This window comes from Hyperoodon ampullatus (genome assembly GCF_949752795.1).
Source record: "Hyperoodon ampullatus genome assembly, chromosome: 9".
Lineage (NCBI taxonomy): Eukaryota > Metazoa > Chordata > Mammalia > Artiodactyla > Ziphiidae > Hyperoodon > Hyperoodon ampullatus.
The window spans coordinates 21,374,097-21,399,165 of record NC_136922.1 but is presented as its reverse complement, the minus strand read 5'-3'; the positions used below and the strand labels follow the sequence as shown (position 1 = coordinate 21,399,165).

The following is a 25,069-nucleotide window of genomic DNA, read 5'->3' as shown; positions in this document are numbered from 1 at the left end:
TTACACTGTTGATGAGAATGTAAGTTGGTACAATCACTATGGAAAACAGTATGGAGGTTCCTCAGAAAAGACCCAGCAATCCCACTCCTGGGAATATACCTGGACAAAACTATAATTCAAAAAGATACATGCATCTCCATGTTCATAGCAGCACTATTCACAATAGCCAAAACATGGAAACAACCTAAGTGTCCATAGACAGATGAATGGATAAAGAAGATGTGGTACATATATACAATGGAATACTACTCAGCCATAAGCAAAAGAATGAAATAATGCCATTTACAGCAACATGGATGTAACTAGAGATTATCATACTAAGGGGAATAAATCAGAAAGAGAAAGACAAATACCATATGATATTATTTATATGTGGAATCTAAAACATGGCACAAATGAACCTATCTACAAAACAGAAACAGACCCATAGACATAGAGAACTGACTTATGGTTGCCAAGGTCGGGGGGAGTGAGAGGGACGGGATAGGAGTTCGGGGTTGGTGGATGCAAACTATTACATTTAGAATGGATAAACAACAAGGTCCTAATGTGTAGCATGGGGAACTATATTCAATATTCTGCAATAAACCATAATGGAAAAGAATACAAAAAAAGAATGTATACCTGTGTAGAACTGAGTCACTTTGCTGTACAGCAGAAATTAGCACAACATTGTAAATCAACTATACTTCAATTTTAAAAAAAGAATATTTTGGCTTCCACAATTTATGAAATATTCTCATATGTTTTGTTATGAATTAGAAATGAATTATTGTTATATTAATTATTGTTATTTCATATCTAGGTTTACAATCTATTTGGAATGAATTTTTGTATATCTTGTGAGACTGCATTGAAAGTTCATTTGTTTTCTATATGGATAGCAAACTGACCCAATGCCAAGTTTTGAACAAGCCATCCTTTCCTTACTGCATTGCAATATTACCACTGTCATAAAACAATAGCAATATGTGTGTGCATCTACTTCTGGATTATAATCAATTCTATTAGCTGTTTGTCTATTATGTGCCAATGCCATACCATCTTAATTCTTACAGCTTTGTATGTGTCATGACATCTGGTAGTGTAAGTCCTTCTGCTTTTTTTCTTCAAGATTCTCTTGCCTACTCTTAGTCTTTTTTATTTCTGTATAGATTTTAGAATTAGCATGTCAAATAAGATTAAATATACCTCTTAGGATTCTGATTGATACTTCATTGAATTTACAGATCAATCTGAGGAAGAATCGACACCTTAACAATTTGAATTTTCTAAGCCTTGAACATATAATATCTCTCCTTTTATTTAGACTGCTTTTAATTTTCATAGAAATGTTGTAGTGCTCAATATAGAGATCTTCCACATTTTTTGTTAGATCTATTGCTAGGTATTTGATGTTTTCTGATGCAATTGTAAGTGGTATCTTTAAATTGTTTAAAATTTCTATTTGCCTAGAGAAATGCAATTTACATTGACCTTTATTTATTTAGTGACATCACTAAATTCACATATTAATTTGAATACTTTGTTGATTCTTTTACACTGTTTACTTATACAGCAATGTTATTTGGGAGTAAGCACAGTCTTCCTTTCCACTTCTGATGTATTTTACTTATTTATTTTTGCCTTGTTGCATTGGCTGGGGTCGCTAGTACATTATTAAATCTAAGTGGCTAAAGGGTGCATCCTTGTCTTGCTCTCAATTTCAAGGAAAAGTATTTCAACATTTTATCAAGTATGATGTATGCTGTGAATTTTATTCTTATTATTTAAAATCCTGTATCAGATTGAAGAAGTTCCCTTTTATTTTCTAGTTTTCTGAGAGTTCTTAAAAATAAGGAATGAATATTAAATTTTATCAACTATTTTTTCTGGATCTACTGAAATAAACATACAATCTTTTTCCTTATGTTGTCAATGTGGTTTCTCTTATTGACTTTAAGTTTATACTTTAATAGGACACATAAAGAACAGAAGACAGACAACTATTGTTACTTGCTTTAAAAAAAAAGTCCAAATACTGGCAATGTCTAGAAAAATGTAAAAGAATTGTTTGTAATTGTTCTACAGTTGAACTGTGGGCATTTGTTCACTGAAACAAGAAACTGGCATGGAGTAAGTTCTCCTTATTTGGGGTCTTTGGCCTGAATGAAGCTATAGTCACTGTAACAGTGGTGCAGAGGAGATAAAACTCCAATAAAAATTCTATCATCTTTTTGGCTGGAAGAACCAGGCAAAGGAGCCCAGGGCAACCGGTGTTACCAGAGAATGAAAGTGGAACACTAGAAAGAAGAGAGGCAAATTCTGTATATAAACTCAGCCCAAGTTTCTGGCCAATCCCAGAACCATAAAAGCAGAAGGCAAATGAAGCCAGCTTGCATTTAGGGCTTAAAGAACTGAACTGTGATCTGAGCTACTGCTTACCATATGCATGAAAATGTGAGCTTAAGCCATATTAATTCCATACTCTTTGAAGCAATATAACAAAATGCAGAATCTCTTCAACATGGCATTCAATGCTCAAGATATCATCCAGAATTACTCAGCATATGAAGAATCATAAAATGTAATCCACATCATAATTACCAAAGTCAGTAGCTTATCTTAGGGTTAATTCTTGCTGTTGTATATTTTATTAGTTTGGACAAATGTATGACTTATATCCATCATTATAATATCATACAGAGGATTTGACTTTCCCAAAAGTCCTCTGTGCTCTGCCTGTTCATCTTTCCCCTCCATAAACCCCTGGAATCAACTAATCTTTTTACTGTCTCCATAGTTTTGTCCTTTTTAGAATGTCATATATTTGTAGTTATACAGTCTGTAACCTTTTAAGATTGACTTCTTTCACTTAATATGCATTTAAGGTTCCACCATGTCTTTTCGTGGCTTGATAGCTCAAAATAATATTCCACTGTCTGGATATAAAACAGCTTATTTATCCATTCAACTGCTAAGGACATATTGGTTGCTTCCAAGTTTTGGCAATTATGAGTAAAGCTTCCATAAACATTCATGTGCAGGCTTTAGTGTGGACATAAGTTTTCAGATCCTTTGGGTAAATACCAAGGAGTTAGATTGCTGGATCATATGGTATAAGAGTATGTTTAGCTTTTAAGAAACCGCAAAACTGTGTTCCAAATTGGCTGTACCATTTTGCATTCCTGCCAGCAACGTATGAGTGTCCCTGTTGCTCCACATCCTCATCAGAACTTGGTATTGTCAGTGTTCTGGATTTTGGCTATTCTAATAGGTGTGTAGTGGTATCTCATTACTGTTTTTATTTGCATTTCCCTGATGACATATGATGTGGAGCATCTTTTCATATGATTATTTGCCATCTGTATATTTTTTGGTAGTCTGTCAGGATCTTTGGCACATTTAAAAATTAGGGTGTTTGGTTTCTTGTTGTTGAGTTTTAAGAGTTTTTTGTATATTTTGGATAATGTTCCTTTACCAGATGTTTCTTTTGTAAATATTTTCTCCCACTCTATGGCTTTTCCTCTAATTCTATTGATATTGGCTTTCACAGAGCAGAAGTTTCAATTTTAATGAAGTCCAGTTTATAAGTTATTTCTTTCATAGACTGTTTCTGGTGTGGTACCTAAAAAGGCATCATCCTACCCAAGAAACCATCCTACCCAGGAAACCCATCTAGGTTTCCTCCTATGTTATCTTCTAGGAGTTTTATAGCTTTTCATTTTACCATTAAGTCTATGATCCATATTGAGTTAATTTTTGTGAAGAGTGTAGGGTCTATGGCTAGATTCATTTTCTTTTCATGAGGATGTCCAGTCATTCCAGCTCTATTTGTTAAAGAGGTTTTCTTTTCTACATTATATTGCCTTTTGCTCTTTTGTCAAAGATCAGTTGACGATAAGGGGGTCTGTTTCTGGGCTCTCTATTCTGTCCCATTGACTTATTTGTATGTATGTACGTATGTATTTATTGGCAATATCACATTGTCTTGATTACTGCAGCTTTATAGTAAGTCTTCAAGTTGGGTGGCATCAGTTCTACAACTTTTCTTTTCTCCTTCAATAATGTGTTGGCTATTCTGGGTCTTTTGCCTCTCCATATAAACTTTAGAATTAATTTGTCAATACTATAAAAATAACTTGCTAGGATTTTGATTGGGATAGCCTTGAATCTGTAGGTCAAGTTGGGAAGAACTGACATCTTTACAATATTATCTTCATATCTAAGAAGATGGAATATATCTCAATTTATTTAGTTCTTTGATTTTATTCATTAGTTTTGTGGTTATCCTCATAGAGATCTTGTACACATCTTGATAGATTTATACCTAAGTATTTCATTCATATATTTTAAATTTCAAGTTCCATTTGTTCGCTGTTGGTATATGGAAAAGCAATTGACTTTTCTATATTAGCCCCGTACCTTGCAATTTTGCTATAATCAGTTATTAGTTCCAGGAGTTTTTTGTTGATTATTTGGAATTTCTACATAAACAATCATATAATCTGTGAAAAATTTTAAGTCTTCATTCCTAATCTGTACACCTTTTACTTCTTTTTCTTGCCTTGTTCCATTAGCAAGGATTTCCAGTACAATGTTGAAAAGGAGTGGTGAGAGGGTACACTGTTGCCTTATTTCTGCTCTTAGTGGGAAAGCTTTGAGATTATCACCATTAGTATTTTGTTAGCTGTAGGATTTCTGTAGAGATTTTCTATCAAGTTGAGAAAGTTTTTCTCCGCTCCTAGTTTACTAAGTTTTAATACTGAATGGGAGTTGGATTTTGTCAAATGCTTTTTCTGCATCCATAGATATGATCATGTGACTTTTCTTAGTGTGTTGATATGACGGATTACATTAGTTGACCTTTGAATGTTGAATCAGCCTTGCATACTTGGTATAAATCCCACTACGTTGTGGCACATAATTCTTTTTATGCTTTTTTGGATTTAAATTGCTAATCTTTTGTTAAAGGTTTTTCATCTATGTTCATGAGAAATATTGGTCTGCAGTTTTCTTTTCTTGTAATATCTTTGTCTGGTTTTGTTATTAGGGAATGCTGACCTCACAGAATGAGTTGGGAAGTATTCCCTCTGCTTCTATCCTCTGAAAGAGATTATAAAATTAGTATAATTTCTTCATTAAATGTTTGTTTGAATTCATCAATGAACACATCTGGGCCTGCTGTTTTCTGTGTTGGAAGTTTATTAGCTGTTAATACACTTTCTTTAACAGATATAGGCCTGTTTAGATTATCTCTTTCCTCTTGTGTGAGTTTGGGAAAATTGTGTCTTTCAAGGAATTGGTCAATTTCATCTAGATTATCAAATTTGTGGGTATAGAGTTGTTCACAGTATTCCTTTATTATCCTTTTAGTTTCCATGGGATCTGTAGTAATGTCCCCACTTTCATTTCTGATGTTAATAATTTTTGTTCTCTTTCTTTTTCTTAGTTAGCCTAGCTAGAGGTTTATTGATTTTATTGATCTTTTAAAAGACCCAGTTTTTTGGTTTCATTGATTTTCTCAATTGATTTCCTATTTTCAATTTCATTGCTTTATGTCATAATTCTTCTTATTTCTTTTCCTCAGCTCCTTTGGGCTTAATTTACTCTTCTTTTTCTACTTTATTAAGGTGGAGTCTTAGATTATTGAGTTTAAATCTTCTTATTTTCTAATAGATCCATTCAATGCCATACATTTCCCTTTAAGCACTGCTTTCACTGTATCTCACAAACTTTGATAAGTTGTGGTTTCATTTTCATTTATTTCAGAACAGTAAAAATTTCCTCTTGAGAGCTCTTCTTTGACCCATGTCTTATTTTAGAAGTGTGTGGTTTAATCTCCATGTATTTTGGGATTTTCTAGTTATCTTTCTGTTGCTGATTTATAGTTTAATTCATTGTGGTCTGAGATCAGACACTGTGTGATTTATATCCTTTTCAATTTGTTAAGGTGTGTTTTAAGGCCCAGAATTTGGTCTGTCTTGGTATATAGTCCATGTGAACTTAAGAAATATGTGTATTCTGCTGTTGTTGGATGAAATAGTCTATAAATGTCAACTATATCCAGTTGACAGAAGGTGATACTGAGTTCAACTTGGTCCTTACTGATTTACTTCCTGCTGAATCTGTCCATTTCTGAGAGAGTTGTGTTGAAGTCTCTTACTGTGATAGTGGATTCGTCTAGTTTTCCTTGCGGCCTACCAGTTTTTGCCTCATGTAGTTTGACATTCTGTTCTTGGGTTCATACACATCAAGAGTTATGTCTTCTAAGAATCAATACTGTGAAAATGACTATACTACTCAAAGCAGTCTAAAGATTCAATGCAATCCCTATCAGATTACCAATGGCATTTTTTTTACAGAACTAGAACAAAAAAAATCTTAGAATCTGTATGGAGACACAAAAGACCCTGAATAGCCAAAGCAGTCTTGAGGGAAAAAAATGGAACTGGAGGAACCAGACTCCCTGGCTTCAGACTATACTACAAAGCTACAGTAATCAAGACAATATGGTACTGGCACAAAAACAGAAATATAGATCAATGGAACAGGATAGAAAGCCCAGAGATAAACCCATGCACCTATGGTCAACTAATCTATGACAAAGGAGGCAAGGATATATAATGGAGAAAAGACAGTCTCTTCAATAAGTGGTGCTGGAGATACTGGACAGCTACATGTAAAAGAATGAAATTAGAACACTCCTTAACACCATACACAAAAATAAACTCAAAATGGATTAAAGACCTAAATGTAAGACTGGACACTAGAAAACTCTTAGAGGAAAACATAGGAAGAATTCTCTCTGACATAAATCACAGCAAGATCTTTTTTGATCCACCTCCTACAGTAATGGAAATAAAAACAAAAATAAACAAATGGAACCTAATGAAACTTAAAAGCTTTTGCAAAGCAAAGGAAACTACAAAAAAGACGAAAAGTCAACACTCAGAATGGGAGAAAATATCTGCAAATGAATCAACGGACAAAGGATTAATCTCCAAAATATATAAACAGCTCACGCAGCTCAATATTAAAAAAACAAACAACCCAATCAAAAAATGGGCAGAAGACCTAAATAGACATTTTTCTGAAGAAGACATACAGATGGCCAAGAAGCATATGAAAAGCTGCTCAACATCACTAATTGTTAGAGAAGTGCAAATCAAAACTACAATGAGGTATCACTTCACACCAGTTAGAATGGGCATCATCAGAAAATCTACAAACAACAAATGCTGGAGAGGGTGTGGAGAAAACCCTCTTGCATTGTTGGTGGGAATGTAAATGGATACAGCCACTATGGAGAACAGTATGGGGGTTCCTTAAAAAACTAAAAATAGAATTATCATATGACCCAGCAATCCCACTACTGGGCATATACCCAGAGAAAACCATAATTCAGAAAGACACATGCACCCCAATGTTCATTGCAGCACTATTTACAATAGCCAGGTCATGGAAGCAACCTAAATGCCCATTGACAGATGAATGGATAAAGAAGATGTGGTACATATATACAATGGAATATTACTCAGCCATAAAAAGGAACGAAATTGGGTCATTTGTAAAGATGTGGATGGATCTAGAGACTCCCATACAGAGTGAAGTAAGTCAGAAAGAGAAAAACAAATATCATATATTAACGCATATATGTGGAACCTAGAAAAATGGTACAGATGAACTGGTTTGCAGGGCAGAAACAGAGACACAGATGTAGAGGACAAACGTATGGACACCAAAGGGGGAAAGTGGCAGGTGGTTGTGGTGGTGTGAGGAACTGGGAGATTGGGATTGACATATATACACGAATATGTATAAAATGGATAACTAATAAGAACCTGCTGTATAAAAATATAAATAAAATAAAATTCAAAAATGCAAAAAAAAGAAAGAAAAGAAACCAATCTAACCACATGGATCCTTAAAAGCAAATCAGTTTCTCCCACTAAAGGCAGAAGAACTGTAGCAGAAGGTTGTCAGAGAAATTCAAAGCATGAGAAGGATTCTCTGTGCTGTTGCAGGAATGCAGGCAGCCTTTTTTTTTTTTTTTTGCGGTACGCGGGCCTCTCACTGTTGTGGCCTCCCCCGCTGTGGGGGGAGGAGCACAGGCTCCGGACGCGCAGGCCCAGCGGCCATGGCTCACGGGCCCAGCCACTCCGCGGCATGTGGGACCCTCCTGGACCGGGGCATGAAGCCGTGTCCCCTGCATCGGCAGGCGGACTCTCAACCACTGTGCCACCAGGGAAGCCCTGCAGGCAGTCTTGAGGAGGTGAGAGAACTCCAGCTGACAGCCAGTAATGAAATGAGGACTTCAGTCTTACAACCACAGGGAACCAACTCTGCCGAAGACCTGAGTGAGCTGGGAAGCAAATTCTCCTCCAGAGCCCACAGATAAGAGTCCAGCTCTGCCTGTATCTTGATTTCAGCCCTGTGAGACCTAGACCAGAGGAACCAGCCAAGGCAACTCAAGGCTTCTGATCTACAGAAACCGTGAGATATTAAGTGTGTGCTGTTTTGAGCTGCAAGGTTTGGGGTAACTCGTTACAGCAGCAAAAGAAAACAAATACACACTTCCTATAGCTGGAGGCCTGAGGCACCTTCTCCAGGCCTCCACACCATCCTTTTGAAAGGCAGTCCAACCCTTTACTCCCTAGCCTTCCCCCTGCCTTATTACACTCATATCACATAGCAAAGATCACTTTCTAACAATTTACATAGTTTCCTGATTGGCTGGGTTTATTGCCTGTTTCTTTGCACAAGGACAAGTGCCAGGAGTGTAAGAAAATGTTTTTTAAAATTCAATTTAAAATTGAATGAATGAATGAATGAATATTGCTATATTTCCAATAGGTTTGGATTGTGGCAGTATGCAACTAAATCCATGGGACTTGGGTCAAGAAGTCCAAGAATAGAAGAATATAAAGCTATAAAAGAATAAGTATCAGTGCCACTGACTTGCTCCATGGATTTGGATGGTTATGGGTCACCTGAGCATCCATGTGTCCTATGTACATACTCACAGATTAATTAGTAATTTGCTTCAAAGGACACCTAGCTACAAATCGTTTGGCTCATTGATTGTCCAGGACATGTCTAGACCCTTCCTCCCTCTTAGATATCCTGGAGCCACCCATTTAGTGCAAGAAAGCTGGTAAACCTTGACTTCAGCATTTTTTTAGCTTACAAATCACATTGACACCTGTGATCTGGTTATTCTGGTGACGTCATTCACCTGAGGTCCAGGCAATACAGTCTCCAACTGAGAGATAAACTGAAGGTCAGAAAGATAGTCATTTGCTCAGTCATGCAAATAACTGCAAGCAGAGCCTGCACTGAAACCCATGGTTTTTAATTTCAAAGTTCATATTGCTCACATTGTGATATGCTGCCTTTTGGCTTGATTGGTTTAAAAAATTATGAATGAGAAAGACGACATGTAGAAACAGAGAAATTGTTTAAGAGATCTAAGTGTGGGAGAGTGAGAAGATTTTGAGAAGGGAAAAAAAATAGGGCATAACACATTTAGAAAGAGTACCAAAAAGCTTTATTTTTGAACATGGCTAAAAACAGACCATGTACATTAAATATGTACATAATCATTGGGGATTCACCCACATATCTTATTAACCTGGATGTGACCCAGGGAAAATTCTAATGAAAATCATGACTCCAGATGCTCTTTTCTCAATGCACTGAGTACAAAATAAGGAGAGAATCATAAGCAGTGCTGAAGTCAGAACATCTTAAATTATCATCTTTCCTCAAGCCCACTGGCTTTCACCTGACTAGGAAAGAACATCAGGTATAGGTGACAATGCTTTCCTCATGTCCCATGCTGACTGCTACCCAGCTTTTCTTCTAAAATGGAGGCTGCCATGATTGTGCCTATAACATGTATGGTTTTTAAAAATGGGGAGATAACTACAAAAGTAATACTTGGTTATTTTAGAAAATTTGAAAAATGGAGAAAAATATGAAGTGTAGGAATAATATTGCCCCAAATGTTACCTTCCATAGTCACTGCCTATTAACATTTTAGTATACCTCTGTCCAACTCATTTTTGTGGGTTTTTGCATATTATGAAGAAAATGTTATAAATAAAATGGAAGTACTTTAAATTCTCCCTCTCCAGATCCATTTTCTTCTCTCCCCAGAGCCAGCTGCTTTCAAAAATGTCATATATCCTTGAAGTTAATATTTTATTTTTTTGTTATATACATATTTGTATTATTTTATGTTTTTAATTTTTTTGCATAAATGCTACCATACTGTAGTAAAGTTCTCTTCAACTCAGTTTTCTTCATTCAACCTATTTTTAAAATCTATCTGCTAGATAATATTTCATTATATGACTAGACCACAATTTATTCCCTCTGAATAACATTTACTTTTCCATTTTTTTCTCTTATATTAAAAAACACTACTATGTATGTAACTATGTTATGGTGGCAAATGTTAACTAGACTTATTGTGGTGCTCATTTTGCCATGTATACAAATATCGAATCATTATGTGTATATCTGAAGTATAATGTCAATTATATCTCAATTAAAATAAAATGTAAAATCTTTTCACATTAAAAATAAATAAATAAATAAAAAGAGTCATGTCTCCTAAGAGAATTTACCCCTTTTACCATTAATGTAATGTCCTTCTTCATCTCTGATAACTTTCCTTACTTTAAAGTGTGCTTTGTCTAAAATTAATGTATTTAGTCATCCTCTCTATTGATTAGTGTTAGCATGGTACATTTATTTCCATCCATTTTCTTTTAATCTATATGTGTCTTTATATTTAAAGTGGGTTTCTTTGGACAACACACAGTTAGATTGTGTTGTTTATTCACTCTGACAATCTCTGTCTTTTAATTAGTACATTTAGACCATTGGCATTAAAGTGAGTACTGATATAGTTGGATTAATATCTACCATATTCATTAATGTTTTCTATTTCACTTGTTTCACTTGTTCTTTAGTCCTACATTTGTCTTCCATTCTTTTTCTGCCTTTTGTGGTTTTAATTCAGTATTTTGTATGACTTATTTTATCTCATTTCTTAGCATTAAGTTGTTCTTTCTTTTCCCTGCATTTTTTAGTGGTTGCCCTAGAGTTTGCAATACAAATTTAAAGCTAATTTAAGTCCACTCTCAAGTAACACTATACCACTTCATGGGTAGTGTGAGTACCTTATTATAACAAAATAATCCTAATTCCTTCCTTCAATTTCTTGTATCATTGCTGTCATTTATTTCATCTATACATACCATACATAATCATATATATATAATACATATATACATGACATACATAATTGAATATATTATTGCTATTATTTTGAACAAATTGTTATCTGTTAGATCAACTAAAAATAAGAGAAATAAAAGTTTTTATTTTATCTTCACTTACTCCTTCTTTGATACCCTTTATATAGATCTGAGTTTCTGACTTATTTTTCTTCTCTCTAAAGAACATCTTTCAACATTTCTTGCAAGGCAGGTCTACTGACAACAAAATTCCCTCAATTTTTGTTTTTATGAAAATGTCTTTTTTCTCCTTAACATTTGAAGAATATTTTGCAGGGTACAGAATTTTAGGTTGGTGTTTTTTTGTTTTTTTTTTTCCTCTCAACCACTTCTCACATCATTTCATTCCACTTTCTTCCTGTTTGCTTTGTTTGTGAGAATTCAGATATGATTCTTATCTTTGTTCCGCTGTAGGTAAAGGTGGTTTTTCCTCTGGCTTCTTTCAGGATTTTTTCTTTATCTTTGACTTTCTGTAATTTGAAAATGATATGCCTATGTGTCATTTTCTGGCATTTATCCAGCTTTGTATTCCCTGAGCTTCCTGGGTCTGTGGTTTGGTATCTGACATTAATTTGGGGAAATTCTGATCATAACTGTTTCTTATATTTCTTTTGTTCTTTTCTCTCTTTCTTCTCCTTCTGGTATTCCCATTATGTACATGTTATTCCTACTGTAGTTGCCCCACAGTCCTTGGGTGTTCTGTTCTCTTCAGCCTTTGTTTTTGTTTTTGAGGATTCTACTGATATATTTTCTAGCTCAAAGTTTTTTCTCAGTTGTGTCCAGCCCACTAATAAGCCTGTCAAAGGCATTTTTCATTTTGGTTACAGGTTTTTTGACCTCTATCCTCTCTTTTGGTTCTTTCTTAGGATTTCCATCCCTCTGCTCACACTGCGCATTTGTTCATGCATGTTGTCCAATAGAGCCCTTCCCATATTAATCATGGTTGTTCTACATTCTTGGTCTGATAATTATGACATCCCTGTCATGTCTGGTTCTGATGCTTGATGTGTATCTTCAATTTTTTTTTTTTGCCTTTTGGTATGGCTTATAATTTTTTCTTGATAGCCAGACATGATGTACTGTATAAAAGAAACTGCTGTAAATAGGCCTTTAGTAAAGTGGTGGTAAGGTGTAGGGAAGGAGGAAGTGTTCCAAGTCCTATGATTAGGTCTCAGTCTTCTAGTGAAGCTAAGCATCTAGTCTGTGAACTTCACAAGTGTTTTTCAGATTTTTCCCCTCTTAGGTGGGACGGGATGGCTAGAGTAGAGTGGAGCTGGGTATTTCCCTTCCCCCAGGTCAGTTAGGCTCTGATAATACCTGAGCAGGTGAGGCTCTGGTTAAATAATTTCCTTAGTGCAGGCCTTGTTAAGAAGAACACAGTGCTGTGATTTATTTTAAAAAATGGTTCCTTGTCCCCTCCCCGTGCTGGAAGCATGAGGGGATTTTTCTCTGATATTTACTATGAGAACCTAGTCGGGCTCCTGGAGGTAAATATCACAATATTGTAAATCTCCACCCTACAACTGGATCCCCCTGGAAGTTTTAACTGTCAAAATTGTGCACAATGTGCCTCTAGCCATTCATGAATTACAGTTTGGGTTTCCCTGCCCTGACACAGATTCCTGTGGTAGTTTCTGCCGAGAGTCTCTGCTCTGGTAAAGCCATGACTCCCTGTATTTGCCTTTCTGTCTCTTCAGTCTTGGGGACCAGTTTACTCTGTGTCCTCCTCTCTCTTATAAATCCGAGCAGAGATGTTGATTTTTTCAGTCTGTTCAGCTTTTCATCATTGTTAGGATGGACTGGCAACTTGTAAGTTCCTTACATGTGGAACCAGAGACCGAAAGTTGCTGAAATAACTTTTTAAATGAAGAACAAAGTTGAAAGACTTTTACTACTGGTTTCAAGATTTACCAGAAAGCTACAGTAATCATGACAGAGTCATAATGATGAAAGACAGATCGCTCAATGAAATAGAATAGAGAGCCCAGAAACAGACCCACACATATTTGTTCAATGGAAATTTGGTAAAGGTACCAACACAGTCCAAGGAGGAGGAAAGTCTTGTCAACAGAGGGTACTGGAACCACTCAACATCCATATGGAAAGAAATGAACATCAATCCTTACATCATACCATACACAAAAATTAACTGGAAATGAATCCTAGAGGCATATAAAAAAAAGCTAAAACTATGAAACCCTTAGAGGAAAGTTAGTAGTTATCTTTGCTAACTTTGGTAGATTTATTAGATAGAATGAAGAAAGCATGAATCATAAGAGAAAATTACTTAATAAACTGGGTTTTATAAAAATAAAAAACATTTCCTGTTTGAAAGACACCATTAACAAAAAGGCAAGGCACAGAATGGGAGAAAATATGTGTAAAATATATGTGTGACTAAGAACTTGAATCAGAATACATAAAGAACTCTCAAATCTCAGTAAGTTAGACATCTCCAAATACTTCTTAAGAGAAGATATACAAGTGGCCAATAAGCACATGAAAAGATGATCAATATCATTAGTCGTCACAGAAATGCAAAGTGAAACCACAGTAAGTTACCACTTCACATCTATTAGAAGAGCTAAAATTAAAAGAGAATACCAAGTGTTTATGAGGATGCAGAGCAATCAGAACTCTCAAACACTGCTGGTGGGAATGTGTACTGGTGCAATCGCACTGTAAAAAACTTTTTGGCAAGTTCTCACCTACCAAAATGATCCAGCCATTCCACTCCTAGGTATTTCCTGAGACAAAGACTGTACCTGCATGTGCACAGCAGCTTTGTTCACAATAGTCAATATCTGTAAACAGTCTGAATGTCCATTAACAGGTGAGTGGAGAAACAATATATGGCAGAGCCATATAACTGAATGGTACTCAGCAGTAAAAGGAACAAACTACTGATGTATGCAACAGCATAGATGAATACAAAAACATTATCCTGAGCAAAAGAAGCCAGAAAGAAAAGAATGTATACTGTAGGATTCCATTCATATAAAATGCAAACTAATCTATTATGATAAAAGAAATAGTTCAGAATTTGACAGTGGCCAGGAATGAAATCAGGTCGGAACTGTGAAATGGTACCAGTAATCTTTTGGGAACGATGGAAATGTTCTGTGTCTTTAATGTGGTGTGGTTTCATGGGCATCTAAAATTGTCAAAGCTCATCAAATTGTTTTGAATGAATGCATTTTTTCACTTGTATGTAATTAATTGTATTTATTATGTAAGTTATCTCCTAATAAATATAATAAAGATAAAAATAATCATGAAAGGCATATTAGAGACAAAAAAAAGCAAACAAAAAAACTACAATTGAAAAATCAAAGAAACAATGCCAAAGCCTGCGTCTGTGCACTTTTTTCCTATTTGCAGTTATATACTTAAGAAAAAAAATTCTGGGCTTCCCTGGTGGCGCAGTGGTTGAGGGTCCGCCTGCCGACGCAGGGGACACGGGTTCGTGCCCTGGTCCGGGAAGATCCCACATGCCGCGGAGCGGCTGGGCGCGTGAGCCATGGCCGCTGAGCCTGTGCGTCCGGAGCCTGTGCTCCGCAATGGGAGAGGCCACAACAGTGAGAGGCCCGCATACCACACACACACACAAAAATTCTGATACTCACAATTACCAATAACAGGAAGATTGCTGTTTTTTTTTTTTTTTTTTTTTTTTTAGAGAATGAAATGTTTACCATTATGGTATCAATAGTTTTTAAGCACATTCTCCACATGTGATTTTCCTAACTGGTTATCATTTGGCACATTTGCTGTGTGGAGCACACAACTTGGTGACTTTGAACAAAAAATCAATAGCAGTGATCTGGAAGTGCAGATCTGGTTGGAGTCCTAAGCAGTTATTATACCAGATACTGGAGGGAAGTTCATGAACTAGAAATTAGGTGAACTTCTGGTAACATTGGCACACTTTTGTGAACAAGTCTTGTGTCTAATTGCTTCCTGGGTGTTTTACCATTGGCAGATTTGTGGGGAGTCTGCCCGTTATAAACCATAGCATAGACAACTAGTTACTCCCTTTTTTGTTCAGCTGGAGTTCAGCAAATGATGAGTTCACTGGTGCCAGAGAGAAACTGCTACAGTGATTGATTTTTTTTAGTATTTGTATTCTTGGAATAAACACAATTTGGTAAAGTATTAGCCTTTTTATATTCCTGGATTCAATAAGCCAATGTTTTATTTAGGATAACTGCACAGATTTTCATGAGAGAGCTTGGACTGTAATTTGCATTTTTTGTATTGACCTTGTCAGATTTTGGTATCAAAGTTTTGTTGGTCTTATAAAACAAGCTGACCTCTTAAAACAATTTGCTTTTCTTTGAAAGAATTTCTACAAGATCATTGTTATTTCATTAAATGTTTGGGAGAATTCAATAGTGACAATCCTTGTCCTAGGAATTTCCTTGTAGAAATGTTTTAAATTACATACTAAATTTCCTTAAGAGATAAAAGACTACTCAGCATTTCTGTTTATTCTTCTATCAGTTTAGTAAGATATGGTGCTCTAGGAATTTTCCATTCAAATTTATTAGCATAAATGTTATAATATTCTCTTATCTTTTTAATAAATATAAGAACACATTTTGATTTTTGTTAATTTTCTGTTATGCATTTGTTTTCTAATTCAGTGATTTTTGCACTTATCTTCATTATACTAGTATACTCCCCTCTGCTCTTTTTGTTTGATTTGTTCTTAATTTTGTAGCTTATTCACATGGAAACTCAGAACACTGATATTCAGCTCTTCTTCTTTTCTAATTTAGCTGCATCCCACAAGTTTAGATATGTCATATGCTCATTGTTATTTAGCTCAAAATATTTTCTAGTTTTTGTTGTGATTTCTTCTTTGAGTCAGATTTTTAAGGAGCTTTTCCTGCTTAATTTTTAATTTAGGGCATTTTATAGTTACTGTTTTATTGTTTATGTCTAGCTTTTTAAGTTTAAAAACACATAAAAAGTATTTAAAATCTATGTCTAATAACTCCAATAATAAATCTCCATGTGTCTGTTTTTATTGTTATTGGGTCAGATTATTTTATTTAATCAGGGACTGAGTTGTCTGAGCTGTCTTAAAGTTTTCTACCATAGCTTGGCCCTGATCTTGTACTTAGCTAGCCAGGGGTCCACGTGAGAATCTGGGGTTTTCTAGGCCACCTCCTCCTTGGAGGATCCAGAACTCCTAGTTTGCCTTTTCAGTACTGTGAGATTACAGCAAACTCCTCTTTGACCTTCAGTAGCTTTTTGCCTACTTTCTTATCCCTCTTCTAAAAAGTAGTAGCAGAAAGCTGGCTCACTTGCAATTCCTTTCTCTCCAGGAGCCTGACTACATGAGTTCTGGTTGTTTAAACCATTCTCAGATGTCATCACCATTTTTTAAGTTTTGTATTTTATCTGGCTTTTCTAGGTGTTTTTGTGTTAGTGTGCCAACATGCTGCTCCATGAGAGCCAGAAGCGAAATCGACTGCTTTCATCTTAGCCTCTTTATAATCCAATCCACACATAGCAGCAGGACCATTTTTATAAAATTTTAATCAGTGTGATGCTTCCCTGCTCCAATGGCTTCTTACCACATTTACAATAAAATCCAAACCACTTTCCAGAATTGACAAGATGCTGGTCCCTGCCTCTCTCTCCAACTTCGTCTTAGACTCCACCCCATCCCTTCCGCACTTGCCATCCTCCAGCCACCGTAACCTTCCTGCTTAGACATCCAAACTCGTTATATGCAGGACTTCACACTGGCTGCTTCCTCTGTCTGAAATGCACATCCAGCCAGGTCTTTGTATGTCTGGCTTCTCAGTTCACATGACAGCAACTCAGAAAGGCCTTCTTGGACCACCGCTATCTAAGGCAGCTCTTTTCCATCAAACACATCATATTATGATGTGATGGTTCCTTCATGTTACTTGTCTTCCATTGAAATTATCTTGTTATTTATTTTGTTTTGCTTTTCTCACATTAATGTAAGTTCCACAAGGCCAGGCCTTATCTACCTAATCTTCTAATCTTATGACCAGACTGGAGTAGCCGATAGTGCATGTATGGGGATTAATCCACCCAGCTCTGAGGGCAGAGACAGGGAGAATGGGGTAGAGATTACTATACACCAGGGCCCCAGGCCTGATTTTAATATTTTCTCGATCTGCTTGATGTTTCTGAGACTCTGCTTTTAGGAGTTCCCTGTTTTACTTAGAGGTACAAATATACAGTCTACATAAGCACTCTGAACAGATAACCGAGACACTTTAGTTGCTGCTGTTTCTGTTTAACTTCTCTGTGAAGCTATAATCTTATAAATGCTCATTATATCCATACTGGAGAGTAAACAGACCTAAAAGTCAAGGACAGTGTTCCCGGAGTGAAAACAGTTTCTAATTACAGTAATAAAAATGAGGAGATAAATCAATCACCATGGAAGTCTTCTTTTAAATTTCTTTAGTTTGCATTATGTTTAACATGTATTTCTTTCCATTTTCCCTCCTCATTTAAAACTTCTGACAGTAACTTTATTTTTTCTCAGATTTATCATGTTTTAATTAGCAAAAATGTTTCCAGTTTGAACTTGAATAAATTTGAAAAAAACCATGTAAGACCTTAATGCAACATTAATCAAAGAAATAAATTGAGCATTTAAACTATACATTCAAGGGTATTCTTGCTCTTAAGTGCAGGCTACTTCGATTATTTCTCACTGAACATCCTTGGTATGTTAATCAACAAATACGGAAAGCAGGACAGTTTAGTTCTCATTTACCTTCTTGCATACAGAGTTAAAGACTTGCATGAATCTTGCAGGAACAGGGAATCTTCATTTCACTCACTACGGTGCAATGTGAGACCCCAGAGCCAACATTAGCTTCCATTTGTAAGGAATCAGGAAACCACGCCAGATATGCATGATTGACATAAGCCCAGCCCAGTTGCCATCTCTTATCTGAGAACACCACAAGCTCCACCCACATGACATTTCTGAACAGTCCCCTAAGTGTCTGTGGATGCCTTGGTACCTTTGCATATGTTGTTCCATCCTGGAATTCCCTCCCCCTCCCCCAAATATCCTGCCACTTGTCAAGACCCAAGTCCAAGAGCACACCCTCTGTGAGATCTTCCCTCAGTGCTTCCCAGCGTCCTGTCCACACCTTGATTAGGACATTTATTTCATTGTATTTTCTCCTTCCACTAGCCTGCAGGGTCTTATCTATCAATCATTTTTGTGTCCTTCCTGCTGCTTCCATTTCTACTACAGAGTACATGCACAATAAATATTTCTTAAATGAATTAATAATCAGCCATGAGAACTTCACCTTGCTTTCCTCCATTTAAAAAAAAATTCATTTATCCTTCAAACTTATCTTCCAGAAGGAGGGGCTCATGTGATTAGCTAGAAAGACCAATTTAAGCTTTTGATAACTGCCTTTGGCCTTATCACTCAATGCTGTCAATTTTTTTTTTACATCTTTATTGGAGTATAATTGCTTAACAATGGTGTGTTAGTTTCTGCTGTATAACAAAGGGAATCAGTTATACATATACATATGTTCCCATATCCCCTCCCTCTTGCGTCTCCCTCCCACCCTCCCTATCCCACCCCTCCAGGCGGTCACGAAGCACCGAGCTGATCTCCCTGTGCTATGCGGCTGCTTCCCACTAGCTATCTACCTTACGTTTGGTAGTGTATATATGTCCATGCCTCTCTCTCGCTTTGTCACAGCTTACCCTTCCCCCTCCCCCTATCCTCAAGTCCATTCTCTAGTAGGTCTGTGTCTTTATTCCTGTCTTAGCCCTAGGTTCTTCATGACATTTTTTTCCTTCTTAAATTCCATATATATGTGTCAGCATACGGTATTTGTCTTTCTCTTTCTGACTTACGTCACTCTGTATGACAGTGCTGTCAATTTTAACTGATTTTTTTTAACCTGAAATAAGAGGAGGTATAATGATCATTTTGAGTATCTGATATAAGCTATGGATACTTTCTCCAGAATTTACTCACAACCACCTGTGCACAAAACTGACCAGTATCAGGCTCTGAACTGGTTCAAATTCTGGTTCTGCCATTTATCAGCTGTGTGACCTTGGGAAATTCACTTAACTTCTCTGTGCCTTGGTTTCCTCATCTTTCAATGGGATAATAATAGTACATATTTCATAGGGTTGTTGTGAGGATGAAATGAGTTAATTATATAAAATGTTTCAAACACTGCTTGGCATAGTAATCCCTATAGAACCTAGTAGTATTAGGTCCAGGAACTGGCGGTATCAAGATAAATTGGATGTGAGTCCTTTCCTTGAAGAGCTCAAAGTCTCGTGAGGAAGACAGCTGTGCAAATAGAAGACACTACGTAGAGGTCTGGACAAAGGAGCAAAGAGGAGGAAGCACTTTCCTTCTGAGGCCTGGGATGGGGTGCCAGGTAGGAGGTGGTATTTTAGCTGAGAATTGATGGATGAACTGGAATCTCTGGTTGGATTAGTTGAGGATGTACAGTTTAGGTAGATATAAGCAAAGACACAATTTATGCAGCCATGTGAAAGCACAAGGGGCACTGGGGGACAGCAGCTACTAAGAGTGGTCTTAGTGTAATGTTGGAGGTAAAAGGTGATGGAGAGTAAAGCCGAAGCACATTGCAGACACTATAAACTGGTTTATTCAACACCTATGTTCAACTGTCTAGTCCCCGGCCTTCCCGACTAGAGAGTCAGGGAAGCGAAACACTAGATTTTCCCAACCAGGTGAGGTCCTGTGATAGGTAATAGGGCTTCTCTTACAGGATAGTAATTCAAAGCCTTTCAAGGGAAAAGCTTCTTTGGCCTTTTTGCTTTCTTCCTACCTGGAACTTGGGTTTGAGGCTTTAAGACAGGAAGATGAGAGCCACCTGCTAAGGTGTAGTGGCAAGACCCAGAGAGCTTGGGTCCCTGGTGGCCGTACTCAGTAGCTGCACTGCCTGGACCATCTCCCTCTGGACTTCTGGTTTGTGAGAAATATCACAGGTGACCAGGCTTCCTCTAGCTTAGAGCCTGAGGCATCCCTAACTGACACAAGTGGTAAGCAATGCTGGGTCATTGAGGCCTCGAATGTTCTGCCTAGGGGCTGAGACTCCCACATTTGAGCTCTGGGCACTGTAAGCTAATTTAGGGGTTTGAAAGTACAGCTTTGCAATCACACAAACCACGCTGTGGTTTAAATCACAGCTCAGCCAGTTACTTGCTGTTTAACTTGAGAAATCAGTTATCCTCAGTCTGAGCTTTGTCAGGGAGACATGTGGTGAAACTTATCTTAGGATGCTGACCTTTGCCACAGCACACTGGAAAGAACAAGGAGGTCAAGAGCAGAGGGAGAGGGAGAGTTGGCCTGTGTCCTTGCAGAGCAAAGTATATCTGAACTAAAGATTCGGAAATAATTTCAGAACTTAAAGTGGATTCTAGTTGACATTTTTAGCCAAAACATATTTTGATGGTGCTGGATTTTATAAATGTTCTCTGAGACTTATAATACCTTTATGACTAAATGTCTTAGTACAAACTGCTCTAAAGTTCTTCAGGAGAGGCTTCTTCTTTTTTTATTTTTTCCATGTGCTATAAATTCCTGTGGCATCTTGTATTATCTCCAGGAATGGAGTGAGAAGTCCATAAATAATTGGCAAGAACAGCCAGGACTGAAGAAACAAATAATTTAAGATTCATGATTCCATGCTAGCGGTCCTGTGGGTGCTTTAGAGTCCGTTGATAACCGAAGTAGTAAGAAGTTCAAATACAACTCTATTTCCCTGATGGCCACTTAAAAGCTCTAATGTTGATCTTCTGTAAAACCTGGGCCAGGCTAAATTAAGCCTGGGAAGTAGGTGGTATAATTTAAGAGACAATGAAAAAGCTTTGGCCCCAAATATCTACACTTTCTTGTCAAGGATGCTTGAAAGTTCTGCATCAGATATGAGCTACTTTGAAGAATAAAGGAAGGAACCCTGCCCAAAGCGAGTGCCCAGGGTAGTAGTAACACATTTCCATCAGCACCAGCCTGATGAGGATAATCTGATGCTCAGATTGAGGATAACTGATTTCTCAAAGTTATACAACTGGCCGAGCTGGGATTTGAACCAAGGTCTGTGTGACTGCAAATCTGTACTTTTAACCCCTACATTATATACTGTGGCATTTCCATGCCCTAAACCCCACTGTCTCCCAAGCCATGAAGTTTGCAGGTTATACTCTCAAGCTAAAGCAGGGAGCTAGGCAGTCAATGGGTGTGACAACTTTCTGCTGTTTCTCTAGGACAGGACTTAGTCACTGTGAGGCTGAGCCTGATGAGGCTTTGTTGAGGAACCTCCTAGCTCCCACCTGGTGGTGGAGACACACGTAAGAGAGGAGAAGGGCCTGTATCAGATAAAACAAATTATCTGAAACTCCAGCAAGTTGCCTAGCACTGTGTAAACCAGAAAGATGGCATGAAGAATCAGCCTTCGTGTCTATTTAAATCAAACAATATGCAACCCCATATCTTAGTGTTATTTTAAGGCTTATTGATTTACCTGTCCTAGGAAACCTGACAGTTTCAGAATCTCTGGAACTGGTCCAGAGGGACACAATTCAAATTTGGCACTCTTTTTTTTTTTTTTTTTTTTTTTTTTTTTGCGGTACGCGGGCCTCTCACTGTTGTGGTCTCTCCCGTTGCGGAGCACAGGCTCCGGACGTGCAGGCTCAGCAGCCATGGCTCACGGGCCCGGCCGCTCCGCGGCATGTGGGATCCTCCCGGACCGCGGCACGAACCTGTGTCCCCTGCATCGGCAGGCGGACTCTCAACCACTGCGCCACCAGGGAAGCCCAAATTTGGCACTCTTGCTTAAGGACCACACGCGTGGGAAGAATGAGAATGCTTGGATTAAAACACATCACTTCCTTCTCCTGTCCTGCTTTCAGGTGCAAGCTCAGGATCAGAGAAAGAGGCTATTATAGTTGTCCCTCGGTAGGTTGGGGGACTTGTTCCAGTACCCGCTGAGGACACCAAAATCCATGGATGCTCAAGTCCCTTACATAAAATGGCGTAGAATTTGCATATAACCTACACACATCCTCCTGTATGCTTTACGTTATCTCCAGATTCCTTACAATATCTAATACAGCGTAAATGCTGTGTAAATAGTGGAAAATACAATGTAATGTTAGGTAAATAGTGCCTGTGTGCAGCAAATTCAAGTTTTGCTTTCTGGAATTTTTTTTTCCCCAAATAGTTTCCATCCGAGGTTGGTTGAACCCCTACATGCAGAACCTGCAGATACAGAAGGCTGACTGTGTATGGCTACTGAGTGCAGCTGCAATGAATAGTTTCATTGTCCCACGCTGTGAGACTAATCAAGATCTCTAGGAGTTGTAATCCAAAGAGAACATGGTGACTTTCCAGGACCAAGAGAACCATGAACTTAGCAGCAGAGTTTGGGGCTCCAAGGAGGGAGGGAGTAGCATGTGGGCTTCAGGGTCCACCGTTCTGTTGTCCCTTAAGCTCCTTTTCAGGGCCCGGGCACTCACCTCGGCCTGCCAGATGGGGTTCACGGTGTTGCTGATGATCTTGGATCGCCTCTCCTGTCCGTGGTGTGGGAGGGCAGGGAAGATGCTGTGCTTCCCAGGCTGAATGGAAATCTTCAGGTAAGGGTCTGGGTTGAAAAACATCCCTTTCTTCAACCCCATGGCCTGGAAATCTATAAAACAGAGGATATTTTAATTTCATGTGTTTTAGCAAGGTTAAAGATTATATTAGGCCTCACACAAGGAGAAGAGTCCATCTGAAACATGTAAAAAGTTTCTCAAACTTTAGACCATTTTCCACCTCATTACAAATATAGACTGATATGTCTCCAGAACCCATTACACTGAACATCTACTGATTTAAATGAACATTTACTGTATTAAATTGTTTTGGTTAAGAAGTGCCTGTAATAAGTCAAGACTGGCATAGTGGTCGCTATGCTTTTCAAGAGAGGACCGTTGGCCCCTAGTGGTCTGGGCTTCTGGCGTTCCTCAGGCAGGTTGGGGTGAGGGGCTGAGGGTCACCTCGGGAAACCTGGTGCACACTGAGGGAGGAAATCCAACTTGGAAAATTCAGTGGGTCCAGGTGAATTTTATTTTATTTTTGGCTGCACTGGGTCTTTGTTGCAGTGCGTGGGCTTCTCATTGCGTTGGCTTCTCTTGTTGCAGAGCACGGGCTCTAGGTGCATGGGCTCAGTAGTTGTGGCACATGGGTTCAGTAGTTGTGGCTCATGGGCTCTGGAGTGCAGGCTCAGCAGTTGTGACGCACGGGCTTAGTTGCTCCGAGGCATGTGGGATCTTCCCGGACCAGTGCTCGAACCCAAGTCCCTTGCATTGGCAGGCGGATTCTTAACCACTGTGCCACCAGGGAAGCAGGAACCACTTCTTCAAAGTGAAGACAGAAAAACAAGGGCTCTAGCCTCACAATAAATATGATTTTCACTGAGCAAGGAGACAGTGCATCAGAAGAAATAAAGAGAAAGGTGAGGATTAAAAGAGCAAAGAGGGCTTCCCTGGTGGCGCAGTGGTTGAGAGTCCGCCTTCTGATGCAGGGGACAAGGGTTCGTGCCCTGGTCCGGGAAGATCCCACATGCCGCGGAGTGGCTAGGCCCGTGAGCCATGGCCACTGAGCCTGTGCATCTGGAGCCTGTGCTCTGCAACGGGAGAGGCCACAGCAGTGAGAGGCCTGTGTACCGCCAAAAAAAAAAAAAAAAAAAAAAAGATGGTAAAAAAAAAGAGCAAAGAATTGATAAGAGTGGCTCTCTGTGCCTCAAGTGTCTGTGCAAACTATGTGGTTTATGCTGAACACCTGTTTTTCTTCTGGGAGTCTGGAATTTTGGTAGGTGCTAGGAGTACTTTGGCCGTATGACCAGCCCCCAATCAAAACCTTGGGCTCTTGAGTCTGTAATGAGCTCCCCTGGTATATAGTATTTCATAGTATTTCACAACTTGTTGCTGGGAGAAATAAACCCTAGCTGTGTGACTCCAGTGAGAGAGGACTGGTGGAAACTTGTGCCTGGTTTCCTCCAAACTTCATCTCAGGCACCTTTTTCCTCCGCAATTTGCTGTGTATCTTTTCAATGTAATTGATTACATTGATTATAGTCAATGTAACTGACTATTGATTATAGTCACGAGTATGACTACATGCTGAGTTCTCCCAGTAAACCATCAAATCTGGGGGTGGTGTTGGGGAATATGGCCCAGAGTGTGACAGACATAGATTTACCCATCATAAAATAATGACTATCATCACCTTCATCACCTCCACCATTACTGCCTGTCATTTACTGATTAGCTACTAAATTCTGGGGACCATTCTATGCCCTTCAAATACATTATCTGATTTAATCGTAACCACAAACCCTACAAGAGAGTTATTACATCCCTAATTTGAGCAAGAGAAAATAGAGGTTTCTGAGTTAAGTAACTTGACCAGGTCTTCAGAGTTGGTCAATGTCAGGAATGAAATTTGAACCTGCTTCTTTGATTCCAAAGTCTGTGTTTATAACCATTATGTGATATTACCTTTTTATAAAAATGACAACTTTGGCATAGGTCAAATTTTCAAGCATAAATGGGTCTTTTTAAAAAATTCTCTTCCATCAAACAACTTGTCTAAATCTGCATAATGTTTTTATCATACATCTGATACCTGATAAGTCTAGTTATCTTTATTGTTCTTGTTTTCTTCCCAAAAGAAAACATCTTTCTTTACCAGTCACACATTTATTCTTCTGGATTAATCT

The 25,069-nt window shown here is 38.0% G+C and overlaps 1 protein-coding gene across 3 annotated transcripts in view; it reads right to left on the bottom strand.

The window, feature by feature from the left end:
- HECW1 (HECT, C2 and WW domain containing E3 ubiquitin protein ligase 1) overlaps positions 1-25,069 on the bottom strand; it is a gene marked incomplete at both ends in the record, with an annotated part of 620,984 nt that overhangs the window by 138,756 nt on the left and 457,159 nt on the right. For all 3 annotated transcript variants that reach the window (XM_079711607.1, XM_079711606.1, XM_079711608.1), the window contains one exon: positions 22,824-22,993. In XM_079711607.1, coding sequence (XP_079567733.1) covers positions 22,824-22,993 — 170 coding nt within the window. The remainder of the gene's footprint in view (positions 1-22,823; positions 22,994-25,069) is intronic.